This window comes from Arachis stenosperma, chromosome 7, assembly GCF_014773155.1.
Source record: "Arachis stenosperma cultivar V10309 chromosome 7, arast.V10309.gnm1.PFL2, whole genome shotgun sequence".
Lineage (NCBI taxonomy): Eukaryota > Viridiplantae > Streptophyta > Magnoliopsida > Fabales > Fabaceae > Arachis > Arachis stenosperma.
In genome coordinates, this window is record NC_080383.1 from 43446556 (window position 1) to 43469443 (window position 22888).

Here is a 22888-nt window from a genome sequence, read left to right on the forward strand (position 1 = left end):
TATATACTTTGACGGCATGAGTCTCTAAACTCCATTGTTGGGGGTGAGGAGCTCTGCAGCGTCTCGATGAATTAATGCAATTATTTTCGTTTTCCATTCAAACACGCGTGTTCCTATCTAAGATGTTCATTCGCGCTTAATTTTGGAGAAGGTGATGATCCGTGACACTCATCACCTTCCTCAATCCATGAACGTGTGCCTGACAACCACCTCCATTCTATATCAGATTGAATGAGTATCTCTTAGATTCCTTAATCAGAATCTTCGTGGTATAAGCTGGAATTGATGGCGGCATTCAAGAGAATCCGGAAAGTCTAAACCTTGTCTGTGGTATTCCGAGTAGGATTCGAGGATTGAATGACTGTGACGAGCTTCAAACTCCTGAAGGCTGGGCGTTAGTGACAGACGCAAAAGAATCACTGGATTCTATTCCAACCTGATTGAGAACTGACAGATGATTAGCCGTGCTGTGACAGAGTATTTGGAACGTTTTCACTGAGAGGATGGGAAGTAGCCATTGACAACGGTGACACCCTACATATAGCTTGCCATGGAAGGAGCCTTGCGTGTGGAAAAAGGATTTCAAGGAAGAGTTGAAATTCAGAGGACAAAGCATTTCCAAAACTCCAACATATTCTCCATAATTAAAGTAACAATTATTTATTTCACGCTCTTTTATTTTTCTAATAATTCCTACTGATAATTTTAATTGATATCCTGACTAAGAATAACAAAATAAACATAGATTGCTTCAAACCAATAATCTCCGTGGGATCGACCCTTACTCACGTAAGGTATTACTTGGACGACCCAGTGCACTTGCTGGTTAGTTGTGCGGATTGCAAAAGTGTGATTGCAATTTCGTGCACCACAGTCCTCCTCCCTAGACTATATGTGTGAGAGATGGAGAGGAGATCGATGAATACCTAGGGCTTGCGTGATTGAGTAAGATCAGGGATTGCAGGTTCGGTGATTGAAAAAAGGCGACGTTTACATTATTTTTGTTCCATACCATAACAAAAAACAAATGAGATCAAACACATACTGGGTCTTCAAAAATAGGCCCAATAACATAACTGATATCATTAACAAAAGATTATTATCCTCTAACTCCATTTTTCAGCATACATCACTATCAACTTTGGCGCAGAAATTGTCGGTTCTTTAGAGGCAGCAGTACCACACATCCCCTTCTTCACCATGCCATGCAATTTCAGCACCGGCAGAAAAAATTTGTTTTCAGCACCATAGGATGACCCATATATATATATATATTGATCATCTTTACATGTCATCAACAGTTGCATTAAGTAACAATACTGATAAATCCCGAAATTTTATACAAAAATTTCTTGATGTTTTTCCTTTTTTATTGTGTAGAAATCCTCGTATTAAAAAAGAGCACCTAAGTAGTCTTTTTTCCCTATTTAATTTGTATTTATTTGCTTCATACAGGTAGTCATAAATGTGGAATTAGCTCTCCAATTCATTAGGGTAATGGTTAAACTCGTTAAGATTATGATTTGAGTGCCAAAGTCACCAACTATACAATAGTGAAAGGGTGTTGTAGTAGAAAAATTCACATATAGAAGTATATATCCAATTATGTATGAAAAATAACAACAAAGTGTAATGGAACAATAAACTAACAAGAGTATTTGATTATGTAATATCAACAAATGAAGTAATAAAAGAATCAAGGTGCATAAGTGAGTTGCATCTCATCTACATCGAGCATCAATTAAGGACCCTGGAATGGGAGGAAGAAGTTTAATAATCAAGGAGGGTAGCAAGAAGAATAGAAGAATAGGAGATTTAGAGAATTGTCATGTGAAAAATTTAATTTTTACTAATAATTAATTTTAATATTTATTGTCTAAAAAAAGAGTTTAACATGCATACTCTTATATTTAATTAAGTGCTAGGTTTATTGTACAAATAAAAATAATTAATTTCAAACTCATTATTTAAAATTAATATTTTTTCTTTATATGTAAATATAATTATTTATTAGTTTAAAAAAATTTATATTGATAGTTATAAAATTAACTCAAAACTAATTTTTTAACAGTAATTAAATTTTAATTTCAATTATAGTATTGGTATTCTCTCCAAATTATATGTAAAACATATTTGAAGAAAAGAGAAGAAAAAATATAGGTTGAAAAGATAAGCGATGAAAATCTGAAACTAAATAAAAAAAGAAACTAAAAAACATATGATATAATAATTATATTTTTCTATATGAATAATATTACATGATCACCTATTTTAATTATATTTTATTATAAATTTAATATGTACCTTATAATTTTATGAATTTATTTGAAGCTATATTATTTTATTAATATTATTTTTTGAAGAGAGAGAGAGAGAGAAAGAGAGAGAGAGAGAGATAGATGTAGATAAGAAGAGCAAGAGAGAGCCAATTAATAATTTTCTTAGATATATTTTAGTTGTCAAACTAATACTAAAAATAACAAGTTATAAATAGAGTAGAAAAAGTAGAGAAGAAGAAAGGAAGAGAGTCCATTAATTTTAAAAAGAAAAATTCATCTCAATTGTATTGTAAAAAATGTCATGTTAATTGTCAAAGCAATAATATAAATAATATAAAAATATAAATATATTTGAATTTGAATTATATTTTTTATTTCATTTTAATTGCAATTAAAAAATATCGTATCGCACATTGATTGTTAAATTTAAATTTATAATTAGTCATTAGCAATAATGTCTAAGAGACAAAAATAGATGAAAGAGAGAGAAAAAGAAAGAGGAAAAAAGGAAAGAAGTTAATTTTGGAATAAAAAATTTCATTTTAATTGCAATAAAAAAATAACATATGACATATTTTGATTTTAGAATTAGTAATATATAATACATAAATTTCTTTGATTCATGTCATGGGAATTCGACTATATTTTCATGTTGGTTGTCAAAGACCTAACACAACCCTCTTTCTTTATCCGGGTTTGGGACCGGCTATGTACCTTAAGTCCATATCTTTTTACATTAGTCTTAGAAGTACTCACAGACCACATCTAAGAGCCTGTGCCATGGTGCATGCTTTTTGCCGATGATATCGTTCTTATGGGAGTCAAGAGAAGACCTAAATAAGAAGTTTGAGTTATGGAGAAAAGCTCTAGAAGTGTATGGTCTGCGCATAAGCCGTAGCAAGACGGAATATATGGAATGTAAGTTTAGTCTGAGAAGGGAAAACCCTAATATAGAGGTGAAGATGGGAGAAAACATCCTACGAAAAGTTAATAGTTTTAAGTATTTTGGGTGCATCATACAGGATAATGGGATTGAACAAAATGTAAATCATAGGATCCAAGCATGTTGGTCAAAATGGCGAAGTACATCTAGTTTTATATGCGACAAAAAAGTGCCTTTAAAACTAAAAGGTAAATTCTATCGCATCGTTATAAGACCAGCTATGTTTTATGGTACGGAGTGTTGGATGGCTAACGGAGAGCACGAACATAAGCCGAGTGTGGCAGAGATGAAGATGTTGAGATAGATGAGTGGTCATACGCGATTAGATAAAATAAGGAACGAAAATATAATGGAAAGAGTTGGAATAGCACCTAATGTGAAAAAAATAGTTGAATCGCGTCTCAGGTGATTTGGACATGTGAGAAGAAGACCGATAGAACATCCAGTCAGGAGAATGGATGAGATGGAAGATGGACAAGGGACAAAAGGCAAAGGAAGATCTAAGAATATCATCCATGAGATGGTCAAACGAGATCTACATGTAAACGGTCTCTCTGTAGACATAATACATAACAGAGCACAATGGCGTCGTTTGATTCATGTAGTCAACCCCACTTAGTGAGACAAGACTTTGTTATATAATAAATAAATTTCTAATTATTAAAAAAAAAACTCGTTGTCAGAGAAGCCTTAACTTCTGGTATTGATGTTTCAATGACTGAAATTCTTTTAGTCTGGGAATGAACTCAAGGGTATGGAGAGGGGGAAGATGTAAATGAAAAATTCATTGTACATGTTAAATTATGCTAGCATCTGCCAAGAACCTTGGTCGAAGTTTGTAGCTGTTTTTTAATACTCTTACACTGTAATCCTTCCTCCCTTAAAATATAGAGAGAGGATTGCCGCTAGTGTAATATGCTTCCTTGGAGTACAGTACAATATAATACAATGAATACAATTTTAACATTATCAAAGACAATATTTTGGTGTAAGAGTGGGGATCAAAGTCAGCATCAGTATCAACATGAATCACTTAGAAGCCTTGTGGCCCTGTGTTTTGGTTTGGCTAGCTGCTGCCGACATTACACGCAGCCGACTCGCAATTTCAGTGAAGGAAGGCCGAGCTGCAGGGTTAGGCGCCCAACATTGCTCCATCAGTGTTCTCCATTCATTATCACAATAACTTGGAATTGTTGGCCTCAATGTGTTATTCACAATTCCACCTGCATTGAAAGGTAGAACATTATTTGCCAATATGAAAAGAAGATTACATACATAATAGGTGGCAAAAGGGGTAAAATCTAGAAGAACTTTAAATAACCACAGGAATATCATCAATGTGAAAAGGTAGGTACAAACAACTTGACCCAATACTAAGAAAGTTCTTATCTTGTTCCTAATCCTCTGTATCTACAACTAATCATATATCTTTTGGCAAATTTGCTGTTAAAACCATTGTCGGCATACTTTTCTTTTTCATAAGGTATATGCTACTTATTTTCTAAACCTCGCCTAAATTAACCCTAAGGGTGTGTTCGGTCAGGTGTAAAAATGAGGCAGGAATTTTTCATAGATTAGCTCCATATGTGATCCAAAGACAGACACCCTTAGGGTGAAACTTTCATGATAAGTTCCATGTGTTATTTGGGTAATTTCCCCTGCAGTTTTACCATACAACTAAAACATCGTGTTGTTACTCAAATTGAAACATATTTCAAGAGGGTGCAACAAGACTCTCGTTCAGCTTCCAACACAGACAAGATAGAAGGAGCATAGGAATAGACCGTACCTATAATTGCACCATAGTGCATATTTGCATATGGCTCCTCGCCCGTTAGAATCTCCCATAATACAATGCCAAATGAAAACACGTCAACCTGCAAAACAAAATTAATATAGACTGCAAATTACTCCAACAAAGTGTTAAAGAAAAACAGAGATGCATAAAGAAATGAAAATTTTAATTTCAAGACACTGATTTCCAAAATTATTGAGGGGGAAAAATCCAACCCATTAAGAAGGCAAGATTTTCAAAATTATAATAATAATGAATAAATAGGACAACTCTCATGCATAAACATACCAAACGGAAGAGACCTTTGCTAAGTGAGATGATGACGATTTCATTAATTCATCATGTTTTTTGTAGAAAAAGTAGCTAATTAGTAATTAGAAACAAGTTAAAATCGAACCTTTTCTGAGACCTTGTTGCTGCTACCGTTCAGGAGCTCCGGTGCCATCCAGGGTAGAGTCCCCCGTACCCCACCAGACACCAATGTGTTTCGTTTGATTTTTGACAAGCCAAAATCACCAACCTGGGAAAGAAAATTTACGAGTCTTCTCAGCATTTCTACCAAATAATGAACAATGAATATTTTAAGTTCATAGAAAGTTGGACAAAATTCCCAGCATCGATACCTTGCATATTGGCCTTAAAGGATCTTTTAAGTTAACAAGCAAATTATCACATTTTAAGTCAAAATGCACAATATTCTTTGAGTGCAAATATTCCATTCCAAAAGCTGCATCCATTGCAATAATCAGTCTCTTGCGACGATCAAGATACCTACAATGAAAAATCATGCTCGGATCCTTAGAGCTAACTCCATTAGGAAAATATGGATTCATGACCATACATTGTATGATACCATAAACTCAACTAATTTTAGAAGATACAAAACTATAAAGCAACATTAATGGAAATGTAAATAGATGCCTTCACAATGTGACAGGAGTTGTTATTAGAACATGACATTTATATAAAATAAACAAAAATGCTGTATAAACGTTAACTGCAATAACACTGCATAATACTTTAACTAAAATTAATACAACGAATAAAGCCAATGCATCCCAGCCACTGTATATCTTTTAAAATAAAAATAAAAGAAAAAAAATTAGAAATACCAAAACTCTCCATCATTTGATTACCTATCCTTACGAAGTAATACATGCCTAAGGGAACCATCCACCATGAACTCTGTAACAGTGGCCATCGTTCCACCTGGTCCATCCTGGACTACACCATAAAATGCTACCACATTTGGATGATGAAGCTTGGAAAGAATGTCAGCTTCCCGCCAGAATTCTACAGTCTGAGAAACAAACCAAATATCATTTCAAATGTTCCTAAATATCTATCATTTATGACTGAAGCAATTTCAAATAAGTCTAGCAGACAGAGAAAAAACAACGGTAATCAACTACTACATTGTTAATATATATATATATATATATATATAGAGAGAGAGAGAGAGAGAGAGAGAGAGAGAGAGATTAAGAAGAAGAGAAAGGAACCAGAAATAGTGCATCAAATCCAACATAAATTTATTTAGTTACCAGTCTCTCTTGCTCAGATGAACGACCAGTGAAACAGCTTTTCTTTATTCTTTTAATTGCGACATCAGTTCCTCGCCATTTTCCATGATACACAGTCCCGAAGGTACCAGAACCCAGTTCCTTAAGCTCTTCAAGATCTTCATTCATTATTACCTACAAATTGCATAAGAACAAATGAACAATAAAATATATGAACTGGGAATGGGTCCCACCGTCCCAGCCAGTGTTCAACCAAGGCAATGAAATCATATATCCGAGGCCTTTGAATATTGCAAAGATAACGAAAGATCTAAATAATCAGAGAACTATACTTCAAATTCAAATGAGGCAGAAAAGGACCAGTGAAGATTTTGATTGAATTATCTGTAGAATTATCCTTATCCACATGTCAAAATATGTTTACTGCAACTTAATAACCATGCCTATCGCAACTAATTTTCATGATTACTACACTCACAACGTTGATTATATACAAACAACCAAATATCAGAAAATTTATTTTGAATCAACTTCTAAATGAGGATCAGAGGGAGGGAAATCCCATAGGTAAAGGTAACAGTAAAAGGAAACCTAATAAAATTATACAGGAAATCAACAAAAAGAAATTTAAATATAAATGGTTTGAACATGATTTTGGTTCACAATAGAGTAGTATAGCATCATTTTGATCCATGTAAAGACTGGCCTTATGGAAATTCTTTAACAAAACCATTTTTAATTACTGTCCGGCCAGACCCCCAAGAGAAATGTCACAGCAGAAAAGAAACATTTCACATTCAAGAATCAGCATCTTACCTGCACGCCACTCATATCAATATCCCCTAAAGAAGGATCAAGCGGAGGCAGAGCACTCTTTCTTGCTTCAACCAATGCATCCTAAGTTAAAGCAACAAGGACTTCTGTCAGCAGATAAGTATACTTAAAAAGATTTGGAAAACCAAAATAATTAAAACCACACCTCAAATTCTGATTCTTGTGCCCTTGCATTTTCCATCATAGCATCAAACTGCATACTTTCAGCGTCATTCAATTGGGAATGATCATAGTTTGACTCAGGAACAGCCGTTTCTGTTCCAATTCTTCCATCTAAATCATTCTGATATTTTTCTTCAGCTGCTAGAGGCGTAACATGTTGAGTTCTATTATCTTCTTCCACCTTTCCCATCTCACCTGAAAAACCATGATCCTGGTCAATAAGGGACACATTATCTAACCCTTCTTGTGCCAGTTTATGAAAATATGACCAATGTTTAGGTTCATGATTTTCCATGTTTATGCTTAGACCCACTCCATCTGAGGTTAAAGGATGCCGACCAGAGGAACTTTCTTCCAGTAAAGCTTTAGAATACATATCTGTAAGCAATTCACGGGGAAATCGATCATCAATATCAATAAGAATGTCACCTTGTCCTTCTTTGGAAACATTTGAAGGATAATGCTGTGAATCACCATTGGTCGTAGCATTCCCATTTACAGAAACAGGCAATCCTTGCACAACAGAATCATCCTTAGAGTCCTTCACAGAAACACCACCCCAATCGATATCTGGAAGATTTGATGCTGGATCCTCAAGCTGCTTAACAGAAGGAACCTGTTGCAAAGTAGTTAAGTCTGACTTACTGCCCTGCTTCTCACCAAGCAGGGCTTTGTTATGGTTATCCTTACTGTTAATTTCACTTTCCAACTTAAGAACGTTATCCTTATTTATTGCATCTATGCTTCCTTCACTATTTGCCAACACCTGCTTCAACTCGGGCTTTACATGCTCACTCAACTTTGACTTTAGCTGTCCGCTTGCATCAGGCAATTGCTTTTGATGTTTAACAGCCCCATTATCAATTGTAATGCCGTCTGATTGCAAGGGCTTTGCTACGACCTTCGAATACTCGGTTACATTAGACAGATTTCCATCATGCAAGTTTTCACCAGATTCTGTCAGTGATTCTGCCGGGTTAACTTCAGAAAGTAATTCTGACACATTAAACTGAGAACCATGTGCATCATCTGACTTTGAAGACCGATTCAGCAACTCTATTTGCTCCCTTGGAATTCTTTCTGAATAGTAAACTCTTTTGGGAAGAGGAGGAGGGTGAAGACAACTCAAGTCAACTGCATTGGAGTGAGAATCAACGTAAGTTGGACCAAAGGTGCTCCTAGAAGTAGACGAAGCCACTTCATCATCCTGAAGCTGGTCCTTTTTAGTTGGAGGCAATGAATACCCCTCTGGCACATTAACTGCAACTGATGCTTCAGGAAGATTATTTTTTGGGTAACCATCAAACAGTTGCACAGGAGCTGGAAGTGGTGTTTCTAATGAGAAAGCTTTCCCAGGGTCGCTTCCTTGTTGAATTGAAGTATTTGCCATCAGAGTTGTAGGTATTTCTGGACTTTGGACTTGTAATCCACTAGGTGGATAGATGTCATTCAAAACCCCTTGTGGATTAATAACCACCTGGGTAGTGGGCATTGTAATAGGAGTCTCTCCAACAACCGGCATATAAGCAGGATTAAGGCCATATTGACCTCTCACCTCCTCATGGTGCATCATTTGGTCACTGTGAAACAGAGGATAGGTTTCATAGGAATTTGGGGCCGTGGATAGCACTGGTTGCGAAGACTGACTATTCAAAGACAAGTCAAATTTGTTAGTCAAGGGAACATTGCTAACACCTTCAGATTCTACAGCAACTCTATTGGTCTCCCTCTCAATAGTTTGTCCATCCAATTCATGCACAACATCTGCTGAAAAGCCGACACCAATCAGGGTTGAGTTTCTCCTCGATCCCAAGTCCATTCCATTAACAGCAACAACATACTGGACCTCAGAATCATCCCCCATGCTACCAAGACCAAACTGAGCATCCTCCAAATCACTGATTGAGAACAAAAACATCCTAAGCTTCTGCGTTCCTTCTCTATCTTGTAGATGAGTGCATTCCTCCATCATATTCTGCAAATCCTCATCAGATGATACCGATACCAGAGCATCAAGATCTTCCCCAGGAAGCTGATACTTGATTACTTGAACCTGACTATAGATTAACAATGCTTTATGCATAAGCTCCTGCCAAGTAATGTCCTTTCTTATGCGAAGAATACGTGTATCACCTCCAACATACCTTAGCTTTCCATCACTAGGTCGTGGTAATATTCTACCACCAAAGCTGCAAAGAAACTTCATCATCAACAATGAGCTATCATAACCTCGAGAAGAGCCATATCTATGCACAAATTGTCTATTGTCTTGATTCAATGAAGTAGTTGGTATTGATCGAATGGACCCATAATTACTTCTGTCCCCATATATTGATGTGTTTATTTTATCAAACTCTTTTGGATATTTGTCAACCACTGAGAGCATAGAGATGTCTGATCCACTTCCAGATCCAGCATGACCAATGCCTAACATGCCTTGCAGCTCCATATATCCCGTTGTATAATTGGAATCACCAACATTTGAAAATACAGGTTTCCCAAGATTCACCCTATCTCTCATAAATTCAAGTGCAAATTCCTCACCCGTCTGAATGGAGTAATTAAGTACAGGTTTAACTTCTGATTTATTGAGGTCAGGTGGTCTTCTGTTAGTATTACTGCCATCCATACGGTCATGTGTTACTGAGTGTGATCCATGGTGGAATTCAGTTCTAGGTTCCATGCTATTGCTCATAAGAGTTCTCTGGAATCCTGACGGTTCCATCACAGCATCTTCCTCTATACATAAAAAAAAAAAAAAACAACAACAACAACAACAAAAATGTTTAGAAATTTTAGTAACATTGACCACTCTTTGTCATATAGAAATTTAAGAAGTATTATCTGCAACGGCAACATCGACCATATACTCCCTTCCCCCCAAAATGCAAATTTAAATGTAGAAGCAACAACCAGTAAACACCACAGCATTTAAGAGAAGAAGTTTAATATTTGTCAAGCTAGATAAAGAACAGCGGCAAAGCCATATATAATAGCACCCTGCAGCTTTAGCTAAAAGATATAAATGATGGATTTGGAGCAGTGAACTCATACTATTCGGTATAAAACTCTTATCAGTAAATTATTAAATTTGAAACTAAAACTATTGTTTTGACCTGCCTATTGTTTTGACCTGCTCATTAAAATTGGGATATAAATTATTTTAACAATTAAATCAAGTGGTTAGAGCTCATTAAAATGGAATTAAGTAGGTTTTATTTTATAAATAGGCAATTAAGTATGTCAAAATTAGTTCATTAATGTATAGGATTTGTCAAACAAAAGCAACCCGATCCATGAGAGGATACAAGTAAATTATAGCATTCCAAACACACAGATCAAATCACATCCGACGGTGTTTCTAATGCCCTTCCATGGTGCTAAAGGCTTCTGGCTGGAATAACCAGGCATCACTGAGATCTGCAGAGCCCGTGAAAACCTTGTTAAGTCCTCCAGTAAACTAAGCAAGTAACACGTCTAGTTCTGAAGCTATAAAATACTGTATCAACTTCTGAATACTTGCAAGCTCTGCATTCATTTAGCCTCTGAAGTTCAAATTCGAATGTTTTGAATTTCGTTTTTATCATAAGAACAATAAACTTAGAAAGCCAATTGCGCTAGGGCTCAATGAACTAGCTATCGTAGATTCAAAGTCAGAATTGCTAGTAACATCCAAGCATAGACCATTACAAAACACAATATCAAATCCAAACTTACAAAATAAACTAAGAACGAACTTAATTTATTAGATTTGGTCATAATCAAGATTAATCCTTAAACAGAAGAATCCATTCAACGCCACAAGATTAAAAATCTGGGGTTGTAACTTAAATATCCGAACCTCACAATAAAGTATACAAAAGAACAAAACCCAAAACAATATAAGGAAAGAAAATAATAATATTTTATCAAACATATAATGAAAGAACCTAAAAAGGGACATAATATGAAACTGAATCTTAGCTAGACGCTACTCAATAAGAGGAAAACAAGAAAAAGGACAAAACTTTCTTACCTAAATGCTCCAATTCGAAAGCTGAAGCTACGATTCAACTAGGGACCAAAGGGAAAGCTCCATTTTTGCATATGAAAAATGACAATTAAAGGGAAAACAGGAACTCACGTTTTCTTTTATTTTCTATTTCTTCTTCAAATGGTATTTGCACGCATCAAATTTCGCTTCACACACTGCGAATCAACTTGCACTTCGCTTCAAGTTCAATCCTTGCAGCTACAAAAGAAGGCGCTCTCTCTCTCTCTCTCTCTCTCTCTCTCCACCAGTTGCACCGTCCTTTCCGTTTTCGATGTGCTTACAGGATTTTTTTTTATTGTTTATTATTTACTATAATAATTTTTGTTTTCCTGTGTTTAGTCAACCGAGAAATAGTGAAATACCGTACCGGCCAAGTTCCTAAACTGCCCCGTCAAGTGTTAACCTAATGGTTCCTTTCAAGTTCTTATTTGATGAATATATAGACCAATTCTTTATTTCTTTTAGTACAGATGGAGGGAAAAATCTGCAAATGTAGATTTGTATTAGAGAAATATCTGATTAACAAGTGTTCGTTTAAAGTTTGAGGATCATTTAGTAGCAGTGGCACTATTGTCATCAGGAGCTAGTGGATGGTAGCGTGATTTTTGAGATTAAGAGGATTTGATTAAATTAATTAGAAGTTATGTCATTACTTATTAGTTGGGCGAATAAATGATCATTTATACTCATGAAAGATGAAAATGCTGACATTTGTATCTATGATAGTTTGAAACTAAACTTATATCCCTGACAAAAATATTCTGACTTGGATCTGAGCTTGGTTCGTGAGAATCCGATCTTAGATGGCATTTCCACCCCCCAAACCCATATCTTAAGTGGATTTAAACGTTAATATATGAGAAGGGGGGAAGGTTGAACGCATCAAATCGAAACCCTAGGTAGCTTCATCCTCCAATACAAACCATACCCCAGAAAATCGATGCTTGTTGAATCTCATTGAGTGTGAAGTGCACCCGCGGTCATAAAGAATTAGCTTGTAACTCCCGCAATGTCTTTCCGCAGATTTAACTCTGCTGCAAATGATGGCAGTCGCAGTAGTTCTTCAAGTTCGAAGAAGATGAAGGCGAAGAAGCTGGACGACAGATGCTTCTGTGGCAGAGAGGTTACGTTGATGGAGTCTGGCACGATGACGAACCCTAATAGATGGTTTATCAAATGTTCTCTATGGGCGGTAATGGCCAGACACTGTTGGAATTAAAGTGAGAAAGTTTTCTTTGAATTTAAGTTGACCAATGGGTGCGTTTTTTGTTTTGTCAGACAAGAGACTGCAAATACTTTGTATGGGTTGATGAAATCGAAGAAGGATGGGAGGGCATAGTAAGATGTTTGGCCAAAAGACATTCGGAGACTTCTTATGCAAGGTATGATGATGGGTTCACTGTCACTGAAGCTAGGGAAAAACAGCAAGCACCATCAATTTTGGCGAGAAAGATAGATAAATTTAGGGGTGAAATTAGAGGTGAAATTAGGGGAATTAGAGTGTTGCTTTTATGTATTTCGTAATGAAAATATAAAATTTGTATGGAGTTGGGGTCTTTTGTTAATCATGAGAGGGTGAACGTATTTCCTGATTTTGACATAAACAGTTTGAATCTGTTGCTGCCATGTAAGTTCCTTTTGATAAAGTTTATTGCCAGATACTTGGATATGCACATGAATCTCTGTTTTCTACTTAAAGAATCATAATTAAGCTGAATCTGTGACTTAGAAACCTGATGGTTGTGGTTATGAATTATAAAATCAGAAGAAGGTGCTGTTAGAATAATGATAATGTTAATGTTAACCATAAAAGAGTTGGGAACACTTATACATAGATGTTGCAACTTAAAGTATAACCTGAAAACCAGCATAACTAACTCAACAAATGGACTGACCATGAAAATGCATAACCAAAAAACATAGTTGATTACATCAAAAATAGCAAAACACATCAGAAAAACCGAAATAGCACTGTTGATTACACTAAAATAGTAAACTAAACCAATCAAAAACCAACCATAAGTAGTCTATAAGTAATGTTGATTACATCAAAATATCAAGACACAGTCAAAACAGAGCCTATGACATTGGTGTCAAGTTACTGCTCCCGCTCGAGACACCATATTTTGCTCCGCCTGATGCACCTCTCCTGCCTCGACCTCTTCCTTCACCTCTGCCTCTAATAGTTGTGCCTCGCCCTCTAGAATTTGCAGCCACACCAGGTGTCGGCATGAACTTCACGAACCGTATGGTTATCCCTGCACTAGCACCTTGCAGTGGATGAGGAGTTGTTTGAGAGTTGTGTGTGGACGAAGTTGTGGATGGATTCTTGGGAGATGGTGTAGATGCTTGTGGTGTATGTGCAGTCGGGGGGGTCGTTTAACACTTCTCCTTTTAGGTTGTCTTTTGGCTGCTCCATTGGTTGTTAGAGTCTGGGGCTGTGTGCTTGCTGGTGGTGGCATTGGGGGCGGTTGCTGGATTCCAAAGAACAACCAAATCTAATGTATGAGTGATTAAACAAGTGTAATTAAGGAATTAAATAAAGCAATGAAACTAACCTGTGCAGGTTGGGGTGTTGTGGAACCGTTTCCTACTTCAGTTGTTGCTGCTTCAGCCTCTGCAGCTTCTAATGTCTCCTCCCAGTACATTTCAGCCAGCATATCCTCATCCTCATCACTTGCAAGGACTTGGGGTGCAGCACTCCCTTCACCCATTGCTTCCTTTCTCTTCTTACAGCTTCTCTTGTTGTGACCAGCCTATGAAAAATAGGTACTAATTAAAATGTGTCACATGAATTTATAGAGCTGTAATAATTTACTAAACACACCTGGAGCCAATATTTGCATACAATGGTGCTAATCCTTCTCTTTGTTCTATGAGGGCCACTCTTGTCTTTAGGGGCATCATTTCTTTTGTCTCTCTTGGTTGAAGGTCTTCCGATTAGTTTTTTGTACCATGGTGGCAGAATGGGTAGGGTGTCAAGGTGCTCCCAGAACTCTTGGCTTGGAACTGGACGTATTAAAGTCTGATATGCTGCATTATAAGCACCCATCGTGAGCTAGTTATGTGCATACTCTTCAGGTCTTCTATTTCGGTAAGCTAAAGCAGCACATGCATGTCTACAAGGTAGCCTAGTCAGTTGCCAGAGTCAACAATAGGTTCAGAGACATTGGCATCAGAGGGAGTGACTTGGTCTGAACCATCAGTGTGGGAAGGTTGCTGGTCATGCTCAATAGGATGGGAAGCTTCAGAGACATTTGCTTCAGGGGGAGGGATTGGATCTGTCCCATGAGTTTGGGATGGTTGCTGATCATACTCAAGAGGTGGCTGAAAAGGTTGGGACTGAGTTGATGGTGGTTCATCCGTTTGGACTGGTGTTAGAGGAGGTTGGGAAATCTTATTTGCTTCATGTGTTGCTGAAGGTGCTATTTTTGGTATCTGTTGGGGCACTGTCAAACTGTCTTCATTTTGGGCAACAACATCAGCTGGGTTGTTCTCTTGATAGGCCTCTTCCATGGGCTGGGTCTCACCACTTATTTGGGCCTGCTTCACAATTTAAACATTATTAGTTATCTCAGCATCGTCATCATCTTCCACTTATTCTTGGAGTCTTCTTTGGAGTTGGTACTATAAAAATCGTAACTAATCACCCGGTTAATTAAGTGATTAATTGCCCAAAGTAGATTCCAAAAAGTTAGAGAGAGAATCTGAAGATTTAAAGGTGATTTTTGGACTCATTGGGTCTTTCTGAGTTAGAAATGTGCTTTTTGCGAAAAATCGTAAAAAATCGCAAACCGGCAATTAAACCGGTTCAAGTCTGTCCGGTACCGCACGAGAAAAGTGAAAACCGTCAAAAACCTTAGAAAAATATTAGAAGTTGAAAAACGGGTGTTAATTTTAAAAGTTTGGCCCAAAGTTGGGCTAAACGGGCTAAAAACGCTAACGGTTTGGAGCAGACCCAAGTTGGGCCCAAGCCCAACATATAAAAGGCTCATTAATTGAACCAAACCAGCCACAACTCCATTAAACACACACACACATCAGAAAAGAAAAGAGGGAGAGGAGAAGAGAAAATACTATTCACTCTCCACTTCAACTTGCAATATCTTGAGCTACGGTGCTCCGATTTGCGTGCCGTCAGTGGCTACGCGTTCCTTGTGAAGAACTCTACAAAATCCATATAAGAAATTGGTAAGAAAATCTTGAATCCCTCTCAGTTTTTCTCCTCAAAATTTTGGGTTTATAGGGTTTTTGATTAAATGAGTTTTTGTGATTTTGGATGTTTAGGTTTGCTCTAATCCTTGCTTAGCTTTGGATTCTTGCTATTAAATCTATGGGAGAAGGTAAGAACCACTAAACCCTTGTGAATTTATGTTTAATTAAAACCCTAGGTTGATTTGAGGTGATTTACATGTATCTAGTTTGATTACTGTGGCTTTAGGAGCTTTTGGAACTTAATTGTTCTTAGTGGAGTGGAATTGAAAGCTTGGATTGTGGTTGGAAGCTTGTTTGTGCTAATTTGGAGATTTGGTGCATATAGGGAATTGGCCAAGGTATGGTTTCGGTTTTCTCTATGTAGTATATAATATTCATGGACACTTAGGCTAGTGACCCATAGGATAGGTTTGAAAATTTTATGTTGTTGATGATTGTTTGTGTTGATGAGGTATAACAAATTGATGTTGTTGTTGTGGTTAAATGATGAAGTAGAGATATGATGGATGTTTATGAATAAGTATTGTTAAGTATTGAATTGAAATCATGGTTGGGTTGATGATGAGCATTAATGATGATATGATAATTGGTGCACGAAATTGTGATCAATACTTTTCAAAACATAAACAATCCCTAGTAATGGCTCCAAAGACTTGGTGCTCAATACCATGGCATAAACACAACTTCGCACAACTAACCAGCAAGTGCACTGGGTCGTCCAAGTAATAAACCTTACGCGAGTAAGGGTCGATCCCACGGAGATTGGTGGTATGAAGCAAGCTATGGTCATCTTGTAAATCTCAGTCAGGCAGACTCAAATGTATAATGGTGATGAACGAAAATAACATAAAAGATAAGGATAGAGATACTTATGCATATCATTGGTGTAAGAGCTTCAGACAAGCGTATGAAGATGCCTTCCCTTCCGTCTCTCTGCTTTCCTACTGTCTTCATCCAATCCTTCTTACTCCTTTCCATGGCAAGCTCGTATAGGGTTTCACCGTTGTCAATGGCTACCTCCCATCCTCGCAGTGAAAGCTAATGCATGCACTCTGTCACAGTACTGCCAATCACCGGTGTGGTTCCCTCCCTTACCGGAATAGAATCCCTCTTTTGCGTCTGTCACTAACGCCCAGTAGGTTACAGGTTTGAAGCGCGTCACAGTCATTCAATCATTGAATCCTACTCAGAATACCACAGACAAGGTTAGACCTTCCGGATTCTCTTGAATGCCGCCATCAGTTCTTGCCTATACCACGAAGATTCCGATTAAAGAATCCAAGAGATATTCACTAGAGCCTTGGTTACTTGTAGAACAAAAGTGGTTGTCAGTCACCTTGTTCATAGGTGAGAATGATGATGAGTGTCAATCATCACCTTCATCAAGTTGAAGAACAAGTGATATCTTGGACAAAGAACAAGCGGTATTGAATAGAAGAACAATAGTAATTGCATTAATACTCGAGGTACAGCAGAGCTCCACACCTTAATCTATGGTGTGTAGAAACTCCACCGTTGAAAATACATAAGAACAAAGTCTAGGCATGGCCGAATGGCCAGCCTCCCAAATGATCTAAGAACTAGATGTCCAAAGATGATCAAAGGATCTAAAAATAATCCAAAGATGAAAATACAATAGTAAAAGGTCCTACTTATAGAAAACTAGTAGCCTAAGGTGTACAAAGATGAGTAAATGACATAGAAATCCACTTCCGGGCCCACTTGGTGTGTGCTTGGGCTGAGCAAATGAAGCATTTTCGTGTAGAGACTCCTCTTGGAGTTAAACGCCAGCTTTGGTGCCAGTTTGGGCGTTTAACTCCCATTTAGGTGCCAGTTCCGGCGTTTAACGCTGGAATTTCTGTAGGTGACTTTGAACGCCGGTTTGGGCCATCAAATCTTGGGCAAAGTATAGAGTATCATATATTGCTGGAAAGCCCAGGATGTCTACTTTCCAACGCCGTTGAGAGCGCGCCAATTGGGCTTCTGTAGCTCCAGAAAATCTACTTCGAGTGCAGGGAGGTCAGAATCCAACAGCATCTGCAGTCCTTTTCAGTCTCTGAATCAGATTTTTGCTCAGGTCCCTCAATTTCAGCCAGAAAATACCTGAAATCACAGAAAAACACACAAACTCATAGTAGAGTCCAGAAAAGTGAATTTTAATTAAAAACTAATAAAAATATACTAAGAACTAACTAGATTATACTAAAAACATACTAAAAACAATGCCAAAAAGCATACAAATTATCCGCTCATCACAACACCAAACTTAAATTGTTGCTTGTCCCCAAGCAACTGAAGATCAAATAAGATAAAAAGAAGAGAATATGCAATGAACTCCAAAAACATCTATGAAGATCAGTATTAATTAGATGAGCGGGGCTTTTAGCTTTTTGCCTCTGAATAGTTTTGGCATCTCACTTTATCCTTTGGAACTCAGAATGATTGGCTTCTTTAGGAACTCAGAATCCAGATAGTGTTATTGATTCTCCTAGTTAAGTATGATGATTCTTGAACACAGCTACTTATTGAGTCTTGGCTGTGACCCAAAGCACTCTGTCTTCCAGTATTACCACCGGATACATACATGCCACAGACACATAATTGGGTGAACCTTTTCAGATTGTGACTCAGCTTTGCTAAAGTCCCCAATTAGAGGTGTCCAGGGTTCTTAAGCACACTCTTATTGCCTTGGATCACAACTCTTTTTCTTTCTTTTTCTTTCTCTTTTCTTTTTTTTTCGGTTTTTTTTTTCGTTTGCTTCTTCTTCTTTTTTTTTTTGTATTCACTGCTTTTTCTTGCTTCAAGAATCATTTTTATGATTTTTCAGATCCTCAGTAACATGTCTCCTTTTTCATCATTCTTTCAAGAGCCAACATTCATGAACCACAAATTCAAAAGACATATGCACTGTTCAAGCATACATTCAGAGAACAAAAGTGTTGCCACCACATCAAAATAAGTAAACTGTTATAAAATTCAGAATTCATGCAATTCTTTTCCTTTTCAATTAAGCACGTTTTTATTTAAGAAAGGTGATGGATTCATAGGACATTCATAACTTTAAGGCATAGACACTAAGACAATAATGATCATAAGACACAAACATAGATAACATAAGCATAAAAATTCGAAAAAACAGAAGAATAAAGAACAAGGAAATCAAGGAACGGGTCCACCTTAGTGATGGCGGCTCTTCCTTCCTCTTGAAGGTCCTATGGAGTGCTTGAGCTCCTCAATGTCTCTTCCTTGCCTTTGTTGCTCCTCTCTCATGATTCTTTGATCTTCTCTTATTTCATGGAGGAGAATGAAGTGTTCTTGGTGCTCCACCCTTAGTTGTCCCATGTTGGAACTTAATTCTCCTAGGGAGGTGTTTAGTTGCTCCCAATAGTCTTGTGGAGGAAAGTGCATCCCTTGAGGCATCTCAGGGATCTCATGATGAGAGGGGTCTCTTGTGTGCTCCATCCTTTTCTTGGTAATGGGCTTGTCCTCATCAATGGTGATGTCTCCCTCTATGTCAACTCCAACTGAATAACAGAGGTGACAAATGAGGTGAGGAAAGGCTAACCTTGCTAAGGTAGAGGACTTATCCGCCACCTTGTAGAGTTCTTGGGCTATGACCTCATGAACTTCCACTTCTTCTCCAATCATGATGCTATGGATCATGATGGCCCGGTCTAAAGTAACTTCGGACCGGTTGCTAGTGGGAATGATTGAGCGTTGGATGAACTCCAACCATCCTCTAGCCACGGGTTTGAGGTCATGCCTTCTCAATTGAACCGGCTTGCCTCTTGAATCTCTCTTCCATTGTGCGCCCTCTTCACATATGGTTGTGAGGACTTGGTCCAACCTTTGATCAAAGTTGACCCTTCTTGTGTAAAGATGTTCATCTCCTTGCATCATAGGCAAGTTGAACGCCACCCTCACACTTTCCGGACTAAAATCCAAGTATTTCCCCCGTACCATAGTAAGGTAATTCTTTGGATTCGGGTTCATACTTTGATCATGGCTCTTGGTGATCCATGCATTGGCATAGAACTCTTGAACCATCAAGATTCCAACTTGTTGAATGGGGTTGGTAAGTACTTCCCAACCTCTTCTTTGGATCTCATGGCGGATCTCCGGATATTCACCCTTTTTGAGTGAAAAGGGGACCTCGGGGATCACCTTCTTCAAGGCCACAACTTCATAGAAGTGGTCTTGATGCACCCTTGAGATGAACCTATCCATCTCCCATGACTCGGAGGTGGAAGCTTTTGCCTTCCCTTTCCTCTTTTTAGAAGTTTCTCCGGCCTTGGATGCCATAATGGTTATGAAAAAGCAATGCTTTTACCACACCAAACTTAAAATGTGTGCTCGTCCTCGAGCAAAAGAAGAAAGAAGAGAGTAGAAGAAGAAGAAATGAGGAAGAGTGAGATGGTGGTGTTTTGGTTGTGTGAGAATGAAGGAGTGAAGAAGGGTATTTATAGGAGAGAGGGGAGATGGGGTTCGGCCATATTGGGTGGGTATGGGAGGGAAAGTGGTTTGAATTTGAAGGGTGAGGTTGGTGGGGATTAATGAAGGATGGATGTGAGTGGTGAAGAGAAAGATGGGATTTGATAGGTGAAGGGGTTTTGGGGAAGAGGTATTGAGTTGATTGGTGAATGGGGGAAGAAGAGAGAGAGTGGTGGTGGGGTTGGTGGGGGTCCTGTGGGGCCCACAGATCCTGTGGTGTCAAGGAAAAGTCATCCCTGCACCAAATGTTGCTCAAAATCACGTTTTGAGCCATTTCTGGCGTTAAACGCCGGGCTGGTGCCCATTCCTGGCGTTTAACGCCAGGTTCTTGCCCTTTTCTGGCGTTTAACGCCAGTCTGGTGCCCCTTTCTGGCGTTAAACGCCCAGAATGGTGCCAGACTGGGCGTTAAACGCCCAACTGCTAAGCTTACTGGCGTTTGAACGCCAGCAGCATCTTCCTCCAGGGTGTGCTGTTTTTCTTCCTGTTTTTCATTCTGTTTTTGCTTTTACAATGGATTTTGTGACTTCTTATGATCATCAACCTACAAAAAACATAAAATAACAAAAGAAACTATATAAATTATAATCATTGGGTTGCCTCCCAACAAGCGCTTCTTTAATGTCAGTAGCTTGACAGAGGGCTCTCATGGAGCCTCACAGATACTCAGAGCAATGTTGGAACCTCCCAACACCAAACTTAGAGTTTGAGTGTGGGGGTTCAACACCAAACTTAGAGTTTGGTTGTGGCCTCCCAACACCAAACTTAGAGTTTGACTGTGGGGGCTCTGTTTGTCTCTGAATTGAGAGAAGCTCTTCATGCTTCCTCTCCATGGTGACAGAGGGATATCCTTGAGCCTTAAACACAAAGGATTCTTCATTCACTTGAATGATCAGTTCACCTCCATCAACATCAATCACAGCCTTTGCTGTGGCTAGGAAAGGTCTGCCAAGGATGATGGTTTCATCCATGCACTTCCCAGTCTCTAGGACTATGAAATCAGTAGGGATGTAATGATCTTCAATCTTAACCAAAACATTCTCTACAAGTCCATAAGCTTGTTTTCTTGAGTTGTCTGCCATCTCTAGTGAGATTTTGGCAGCTTGTACCTCAAAGATCCCTAGCTTCTCCATTACTGAGAGAGGCATGAGGTTTACACTTGACCCTAAGTCACACAGAGCCTTCTTGAAGGTCATGGTGCCTATGGTACAAGGTATGGAAAACTTCCCAGGATCTTGTCTCTTTTGAGGTAATTTCTGCCTAGACAAGTCATCCAGTTCTTTGGTGAGCAAAGGAGGTTCATCCTCCCAAGTCTCATTTCCAAATAACTTGTCATTTAGCTTCATGATTGCTCCAAGGTACTTAGCAACTTGCTCTTCAGTGACATACTCATCCTCTTCAGAGGAAGAATACTCATCAGAGCTCATGAAAGGCAGAAGTAAGTCCAATGGAATCTCTATGGTCTCATGTTGAGTCTCAGATTCCCATGGTTCCTCATTGGGGAACTCATTGGAGGCTAGTGCACGCCCACTGAGGTCTTCCTCAGTGGCGTTCACTTCCTCCCCTTCCTCTCCAAATTCGGCCATATTGATGGCTTTGCACTCTCCTTTTGGATTTTCTTCTGTGTTGCTTGGAAGAGTACTTGGAGGGAGTTCAGTAACTTTCTTGCTCAGCTGTCCCACTTGTCCTTCCAAATTTCTAATGGAGGACCTTGTTTCATTCATGAAACTTTGAGTGGTTTTAATTAGATCAGAGACCATGGTTGCTAAGTCAGAGGGGTTCTGCTTAGGATTCTCTGTCTGTTGCTGAGAAGATGATGGAAAAGGTTTGCCATTGTTAAACCTGTTTCTTCCACCATTATTATTGAAACCTTGTTGAGGTCTCTCTTGATTCTTCCGTGAGAGATTTGGGTGATTTCTCCATGAAGAATTATAGGTGTTACCATAGGGTTCTCCTAGGTAATTCACCTCTTCCATTGAAGGGTTCTCAAGATCATAAGCTTCTTCCTCAGATGAAGCCTCCTTAGTACTGCTTGGTGCATTTTGCATTCCAGACAGACTTTGAGAAATCAAATTGACTTGTTGAGTCAATATCTTGTTCTGAGCCAATATGGCATTCAGAGCATCAATCTCAAGAACTCCTTTCTTCTGACTTGTCCCATTGTTCACAGGATTCCTTTCAGAAGTGTACATGAATTGGTTATTTGCAACCATCTCAATTAGCTCTTGAGCTTCTGTAGGCGTCTTCTTCAGATGAAGAGATCCTCCAGCAGAGCTATCCAAAGACATCTTGGATAGTTCAGAGAGACCATCATAGAAAATACCTATGATGCTCCATTCAGAAAGCATGTCAGAAGGACATTTTCTGATTAATTGTTTGTATCTTTCCCAAGCTTCATAGAGGGATTCTCCATCCTTCTGTCTGAAGGTTTGGACTTCCACTCTAAGCTTACTCCATCTTTGTGGTGGAAAGAACTTTGCCAAGAAGGCATTGACTAGCTTTTCCCAAGAGTCCAGGCTTTCTTTAGGTTGAGAGTCCAACCATATCCTAGCTCTGTCTCTTACAGCAAAAGGGAATAGCATCAGTCTATAGACCTCAGGGTCAACCCCATTAGT

The 22888-nt window shown here is 38.3% G+C and overlaps 1 protein-coding gene and 1 non-coding gene across 4 annotated transcripts; one reads left to right on the plus strand and one right to left on the minus strand.

Moving 5' to 3' along the window:
- Positions 1-3994: 3994 nt before the first annotated feature.
- Positions 3995-11892, minus strand: LOC130940310 (uncharacterized). 3 transcript variants are annotated; one of them, XM_057868420.1, is made up of 10 exons: positions 11552-11886; positions 7966-10275; positions 7520-7731; positions 7357-7437; positions 6562-6714; positions 6154-6317; positions 5641-5788; positions 5415-5537; positions 5012-5099; positions 3995-4445 (listed from the first exon to the last, which is right to left on the minus strand). In XM_057868420.1, exons 2-10 carry the CDS (start codon positions 10259-10261, stop codon positions 4252-4254), a joined length of 3459 nt encoding a protein of 1152 aa, XP_057724403.1. In that variant the 5' UTR covers positions 10262-10275; positions 11552-11886; the 3' UTR covers positions 3995-4251. The 3 variants fall into 3 exon arrangements, with proteins under 3 accessions (XP_057724403.1, XP_057724402.1, XP_057724401.1); XM_057868419.1 differs by having other exon boundaries at positions 7520-10275; positions 11660-11892; XM_057868418.1 differs by having other exon boundaries at positions 7520-10275; positions 11552-11890.
- A 10723-nt stretch (positions 11893-22615) lies between these two features.
- On the plus strand, positions 22616-22723 carry LOC130942825 (small nucleolar RNA R71). The gene has a single exon (XR_009071374.1). It is a non-coding gene; the product is annotated as a small nucleolar RNA R71 (small nucleolar RNA).
- The last annotated feature ends 165 nt before the right edge of the window (positions 22724-22888 follow it).